Source organism: Nematolebias whitei, chromosome 3, assembly GCF_014905685.2.
Source record: "Nematolebias whitei isolate Nwh7 chromosome 3, NemWhi1, whole genome shotgun sequence".
In the NCBI taxonomy this organism is placed as follows: Eukaryota; Metazoa; Chordata; class Actinopteri; order Cyprinodontiformes; family Rivulidae; genus Nematolebias; species Nematolebias whitei.
In genome coordinates this window covers 13,163,814-13,170,872 of record NC_056500.1, presented here as the reverse complement: position 1 = coordinate 13,170,872, position 7,059 = coordinate 13,163,814, and the positions used below count along the sequence as shown (strand labels likewise).

The window sequence follows — 7,059 nt, the reverse complement described above, 5'->3', positions numbered from 1 at the left end:
AGTAAACAGGAGGGGGCTCAACACACATCCCTGAGGAGAGCCAGTGCTGAGGGTTTTGGTGGAGGAGGAGAAGTTGTGGATCCTCACTAACTGTGGTCTGTTTAAGAAGTCTAGTATCCAGTTGCTTAGTCCTAGTGTGAATAGTTTGTCCATCAGGGTTTTGGGGGATCATGGTGTTGAAGGCAGATGTGAAGTCCACAAAGAGCATACGGACGTAAGAGTCTTTCTGCTCCAGGTGGTTGAGCGCAGTGTGGACCACAGAGGAGATGGCTAGTAGTATCTATGGCTAGATAGTACATTTAAATAAAAAAACAAACACTTGTGAACACTACTTCGGTAAATGAAGGGAAATTTAAAATTTATTTTTTTGCAACGCTTGCCATAAATTTTACCGTTTTATTTTTGTGTTTTTATTTACAGCTACCGTCAAGCTCAAGCTACAGTGCTGGAGGCTTTGCCTCTCCTAAAAATGCACAATATAGCTACCAAGAGGCCTGATGATTACTTTGCACAGATGGCCAAATCAGATCAGCAAATGCAGAAGGTGAGATAACATTTCCTTACCAGTGTCTGCAACATTACACCACGTTTTTACACAAGAATGGTTTGACTGATAAATCACAGTTCATATCATTTTATTTAGCAGAATAGTGAGCGTACTGTATTGTTTTTACTCTTGCATGAGCCCTTCAAAAAGACCTCCAGCAGATACATTTCACCACATTTGACAACTATATATATTACTCAACTACTCTATTTTTGTTCCTTATAATTACCAATAACTACCAAGCAGTTTCTATAATATTAATTGTTGATCTCATATTTTTCCTCTTCTGTATAGATCAGACAAAAGCTGATCTCAAAGCAGCTGAATATGGAGAAGTCAGAAAAAGCCAAGAAACTGCGTGAGCAAAGGAAGTTTGGCAAAAAGGTTGGTGCCTTACACTTCATTTTTTTAAATAGATTACCAAATGATTTGATTAGGCCTGTCGCGATAAACAATACATCAATCGCATGATAAACGAAAATTATCGACCTCGTTATCATTTATCGGTTTTATCGTTTCTTGTCTCTCTCTTTCTACTGAAGACACTGGATGACTTAAGGCTCTACTCGGGTGCTCTTCTCTGACCCCTCCCTTTCTCTTTTCTTTAAAATCTGTTTTAACGATCCAAAATTGCATTTTTGGATCGTTAAAAGCAGCTAAGCTACGAGCTAAGCTAACAGACCGACCTCGGGGAAAACCCTCCATCTTGTCAAAGCTCCAAAACTCACAGTTCAAAGCCGTGCCTTCGTCTAAAAAATTGTATTTCTCTGCAAAAAGAAGCTGAGAACTTGTTTACTGTTTTTTTTATTTAAAGCTTTGTGTGACAAATGCTATGCTAAAGAGCTCAAACCACACAGAGCGTCCGCCATTTTGAGAACCAAAAAAAAAGGAAAGAGAGACAGCCCATGTCACGTCAAGGGGACTCCCTCCCATTTTTCTTAGAGCCACGCATCTCGCTCACTCACTATCCATCTTCGATTCAGTCTTATACTGCCACCCGGTGGTCAAAAAACGGTACTGCACACAAAATTAATCAACATTTCTTCTTAAATTTGACATTAATTACTAATTATTGCCAAATTTCAAACAATATTATCGTTTATCGCAATAATTTCTGAGACGAATCGCCCAGCAAAATTTGTTATCGTGACAGGCCTAGATTTGAAACATTTACCAAAATAAGAAAAAACCTGACTCTGATGGTCTGACAGGTGCAAATAGAGGTGATTCAGAAGAGGCAGAAAGAGAAAAAGGCGATGATGTCTGCTGTAAAGAAATATCAGAAAGGTGAGACTTTACACTTTTTGTTTCTTTGAGGCACAGACATGAGGACATAACTGCTACATTGTTCTCAAATATAACAATTCACCATTTTCTGAAGCATTCAGATTTTTTTTTTTTTTAACTTTTAGGCATGACTGACAAGTTAGATTTTCTGGAGGGTGACCAGAAAATAGCTAAAGATTCTTCTGGAGCTTCAAAGAAAGCACCAAACAAAAAAGGGTAAGGAGTTATGTTTTGGGGGGTTTGCCTCTTTATTCTGTGGACTTTAATGTCAAGGTGACTTTTTTTTTTCCTTCTTGTAATTGTGGCATTTGGACCAAAACTATATATTTTTATATCTTGGCAGCCCCAGTGCTAAAAGAAAATACAAGGACCAAAAGTTTGGCTTTGGAGGCAAAAAGAGTGGAAAGAAATGGAACACCAAGGAGAGTTATAACGATGTTTCCAGTTTCCGTGGCAAAGTGGCTCATGCCAAGGGGGAGAAGGGAGGGCGGAAAGGCCGAGGAGGAAAACAAAATGTGAGTCACATTTAAAAACTTTGACGGATTTATTGAAAGTGGAAACATTTTTGAGGAAAGCACTTTGTTTCTGAACAAAACCATCTGAACTGTTTTCACAGAAACGTCCTGGCAAGACGGCGCGCAGGAAGATGAAGGGACGCGCGTAGAACTGGACTGAACTCGGACTTTGTTTTTGAGCAGAACTTTTTTCTCAGTCCGTCTCCACAGCACCGCAGGAGTCGGTTCTTCTCTGTAGTTTTTAATAATCTCAGTAAGTGACGTTCAATATGGAGGACTTTGTAAACTGCTGGAGCCACACGAAGGAAGGCGTTTTGTCGAGATTAAAAAAGAAGACCTGAACTGCATTGAGCTTTTAAAAATCGTTTTACACCTCGCAGAAACTGTCGTATTAATCCACAACGTCTCCACAGACTTTTGGACAGGGTGGCTTTCATGCCACTTCCTGTCATGACACATCAGTATCTAAACAAGCCTTCCAACCGTGTTTTGAGTTTGGGATATGTTTATTTTCCTACACTGCTCCTTGACTCATAGATTGTCTCCACCCGTGTGACATTTTGTAATATGGAGCTGCTGTCAGTTTTGCCCTTTCCCAGTCATTAATGTGATTAGTATGTAACGGTGTGTGCAGCTTGTCTAAACGTGTGGTTTACTTAATAAAGAAGAAAAAATGGTCACTTTGTGCTGATGTTTTTATTTTAATTCAACAAACAGAAACATGAAATCACTTTCGCAGAGCAAATGTTTCACATCGGGTGACGTCTGTGGAAAATCGACGGAAATTAAATATGCAGTTGTGACTGTCGGATGTATCCTAGAGGGAAAGACAAAAAATATTCATGAGTATGGACGTTTATTTTTTTAAATCATTGGCCTTTTTTATATGTACATAGCTGTTTTTTTTTTCCCCTAAATGTTTTAAAACAAGGCGACGAGTTTAGCTGACATTTTGCTTATTCAATCAGATTTATATGTCAGTGTTTTGATCAAAGCTCGGGTAAGCGGTGTCAACAAAACAAATCCACTCGCCGCCTTTTGAACTTAATCCAGAATAAGAATCTTTACAAACATCTAGCTGGTTTAAGTGAAATGAGCCCATTTTATATGACTTCATTAGTAGCTTTATTATATCCATTAAATGTCCCTACAAAACAAAATGTGATATTTAAAACACAATTGATAAATCTTCGCTTCTTTATTCCCCCATCTATTCACAAAACTTCTAACAGTTCGTGTTTATTTTCAAAACCTAATCAGACAGTTGTATAGATGAAAATAAAAACTGAATTAAGCCTCTCGTATGATGTGGTGGCGTCTGTTCGACTCGCTGGATCAACATCAAAATATAAGCGGTAAAGGTGAAGCACCCACACCACCTTTATTTGCCCCAATTTGGGCCCTTGAGCAAGGCCCTTAACCCCACCATCTGCTCCCCCGGGTGCCTCTGCTCTACACAATTGTTGCCTCAGGAAGGAAGGGCCTCCGATGTAAAAACAATTTCTAAATCTTTGTGTGAGTTAGTTTGCTGGAGCGACCCCTGAGCAAGGCAGCAGTCAAAAGAAGGAAAACAGAAACAAATGTGATGAGAACAGACTCATTCAATGATTTGACCACCAGAGTTTTTTCTTCTTTCGGCTGCTTCTTCAGGGGTCACCACAGCGAATTAAGTCACATGAAGACTTGGCAATTATTTTTACTCTGGATGCCCATCAAGATGCTACCACAGCCCTCTGTGGAGCAGAGAGCTGCCATCAAGGGCAGCCAGGTGGAGCAGATGGTGGGGGTTAAAGGCCTTGCTCAAGGGCTCAGAGTGGGGCAAATAAGGGTGGAGGCAGGTGTGGGTGCTTCACCAATCCCATCCAGGTTTTGATGTCGGTAACAGGAGTTGAACCGGCATCTTCCGATCACAGAGTATACAGGTCCTTCTAAAAAAATTAGCATATTGTGATAAAGGTAATTATTTTCCATAATGTAATGATAAAAATGAAACTCAAATATTTTGGATTCATTGCACACCAACTGAAATATTTCAGGTCTTTAATTGTTTTAATACTGATGATTATGGCATACAGCTCATGAAAACCCAAAATGCCTGTCCCAAAAATTATCATATTTCATCCCACCAATGAAAGACAAGTGTTTTTAATACAAAAAACACCAACCTTCAAATAATCATGTTCAGTTATGCACTCAATACTTGGTCGGGAATCCTTTTGCATGAATGACTGCTTCAATGCGGCGTGGCATGGAGGCAATCAGCCTGTGGCACTGCTGAGGTGTCATGGAGGCCCAGGATGCTTCGATAGCGGCCTTAAGCTCATCCAGAGTGTTGAGTCTTGTGTCTCTCAACTTTCTCTTCACAATATCCCACAGGTTCTCTATGGGGTTCAGGTCAGGAGAGTTGGCAGGCCAATTGAGCACAGTAATACCATGGTCAGTAAACCATTTACCAGTGGTTTTGGCACTGTGAGCAGGTGCCAGGTCGTGCTGAAAAATGAAATCTTCATCTCCATAAGCTTTTCAGCAGATGGAAGCATGAAGTGCTCCAAAATCTCCTGATAGCTAGCTGCATTGACCCTGCCCTTGATAAAACACAGTGGACCAACACCAGCAGTTGACATGGCACCCCAGACCATCACTGACTGTGGGTGCTTCACACTGGACTTCTGGCATTTTGGCATTTCCTTCTCCCCAGTCTTCCTCCAGACTCTGGCACCTTGATTTCTGAATGACATGCAAAATTTGCTTTCATCCGAAAAAAGTACTTTGGACCACTGAGCAACAGTCCAGTGCTGCTTCTCTGTAGCCCAGGTCAGGCGCTTCTGCCGCTGTTTCTGGTTCAAAGGTGGCTTGACCTGGGGAATGCGGCACCTGTAGCCCATTTCCTGCACACGCCTGTGCGCGGTGGCTCTGGATGTTTCTACTCCAGACTCAGTCCACTGCTTCCGCAGGTCCACCAAGGTCTGGAATCGGCCCTTCTCCACAATCCTCCTCAGGGTCCGGTCACCTCTTCTCGTTGTGCAGCGTTTTCTGCCACACTTTTCCCTTCCCACAGACTTCCCACTGAGGTGCCTTGATACAGCACTCTGGGAACAGCCTATTCATTCAGCAATTTCTTTCTGTGTCTTACCCTCTTGCTTGAGGGTGTCAATGATGGCCTTCTGGACAGCAGTCAGGTCGGCAGTCTTACCCATGATTGTGGTTTTGAATAATGAACAAGGCTGGGAGTTTTTAAAAGCCTCAGGAATCTTTTGCAGGTGTTTAGAGTTACGTCGTTGATTCAGATGGTTAGGTTAATAGCTTGTTTAGAGAACCTTTTCATGATATGCTAATTTTTTGGGACAGGCATTTTGGGTTTTCATGAGCTGTATGCCATAATCATCAGTATTAAAACAATTAAAGACCTGAAATATTTCAGTTGGTGTGCAATGAATCTGAAATATATGAAAGTTTCATTTTTTATCATTACATTATGGAAAATAATGACCTTTATCACAATATGCTAATTTTTTTGAGAAGGACCTGTATATATGTATATATATATATATATATATATATATAATTTCCTGGTTTTTGCACCGACAGCTTCAGTATACTTTCAGCTACTTTAGCCATTAAGGTATTGAAATATTCAACTTGTTCAGGACATTACAGCTATTATAGTTTTTGTAATTTTACAAATATTTAACTTTCTTAAGATTATTGTTATTGTTCTTGTTATAATGATTGAAAAACTTGAAAACCTTTAGAAACCTTACATCAACATGCTTACTTCATTTTTAGCCTTTAGCTGCTGTTTTAATAAATTTAGCTTTTGGCTACTGTTTACTGGTTTGACCTTTGTAGTTCTTGGTTTGTTGGTTTTAGCTTTGCATTTATTTATTTATTTATCTTACTTTATTAACTCAGCTTAAACAAATGAGAGCACATTTCATGCATGCAGAGGTTTCCTCACCAGTGGAGCTGGTATCCATCCAACCTCCTGACTTTCTGTCATGGGATGGGGATATTTCTTGTTCGGTTCCTTCTCAGCTCTTATATACACCTCAAGAATTTTAGCTGGAAACAATGCATGGAAAAAGAAAAAAAACTTTGCAAAAGAAACAAATTATTTTTTCCAAGTTTGAAGAAAACTCACGGTCCACTTTTACTTCAGCTGCTCTCCGGGACATGGGCTTATCTGGGAGGATGTGAACTAGGATATATATAAATACATATATGTTGCTTGACATTTATCTGTACGTTTTGTCCAGTTCAAAAGTCACTGAACATGACTAAAAAAAGCTTTTGAAAGTGTGTTTTAATAGCGGACATGTTCTCTTACCTTTCCGCAGTGGGTTGAAGGTGAACTCTGTGCGGAGTGTCTGCAGTCTCAGCTCTTTTTCAATCATCTCGGCCTGAAACCTCTCTTGTTTAACATAATCCTCTGGCTTATTTCTTGACATGTTTTACAAGAAGTAAGAGCAGCAACGAGCAGTAGTTTGTTTCGGCTAACAAAGTAGCCGAATAGTTTTCGGGTCGTTTATGCGTTGCCTAGCAACAGTGAACACAGAATGATCCTGCAGTTGCGCAATCTGGCCACGCGATGGCGTCACGCGCTCAGGATATGAACGCTTTCTCAACGTGCACTGCTAAATTTTATTTGTTTATTTTTATTAAATAACAATGCAAAGTGAATTACGAGATATATATATATATATATATATA

The 7,059-nt window shown here is 40.0% G+C and overlaps 2 protein-coding genes across 2 annotated transcripts; one reads left to right on the top strand and one right to left on the bottom strand.

The window, feature by feature from the left end:
* Positions 1–420: 420 nt before the first annotated feature.
* On the top strand, positions 421–3,018 carry ebna1bp2 (EBNA1 binding protein 2; the record flags this gene model as incomplete). The annotated part of the gene is given in 6 exon segments (XM_037674537.1): positions 421–544; positions 842–931; positions 1,759–1,834; positions 1,960–2,050; positions 2,178–2,349; positions 2,451–3,018. Coding segments are annotated over 6 exon segments (601 nt in total), but the record flags the coding sequence as incomplete, so codon positions are not given.
* A 3,265-nt stretch (positions 3,019–6,283) lies between these two features.
* On the bottom strand, positions 6,284–6,797 carry fam183a (family with sequence similarity 183 member A). Its single transcript, XM_037698051.1, has 3 exons — positions 6,677–6,797; positions 6,491–6,547; positions 6,284–6,411 (listed from the first exon to the last, which is right to left on the bottom strand). Exons 1-3 carry the CDS (start codon positions 6,795–6,797, stop codon positions 6,284–6,286), a joined length of 306 nt encoding a protein of 101 aa, XP_037553979.1.
* Between the last annotated feature and the right edge of the window lie 262 nt (positions 6,798–7,059).

Bases quoted from the DNA above. Each gene is read 5' to 3' on its own strand.
- fam183a (XM_037698051.1), bottom strand. From the start codon at position 6,797: ATGTCAAGAAATAAGCCAGAGGATTATGTTAAACAAGAGAGGTTTCAG. The intron at 6,548-6,676 runs GTAAGAGAACAT...TATATATCCTAG, and splicing joins CTTCAACCCACTGCGGAAAG to TTCACATCCTCCCAGATAAG. The intron at 6,412-6,490 runs GTGAGTTTTCTT...CATTGTTTCCAG, and splicing joins AGCTGAAGTAAAAGTGGACC to CTAAAATTCTTGAGGTGTAT.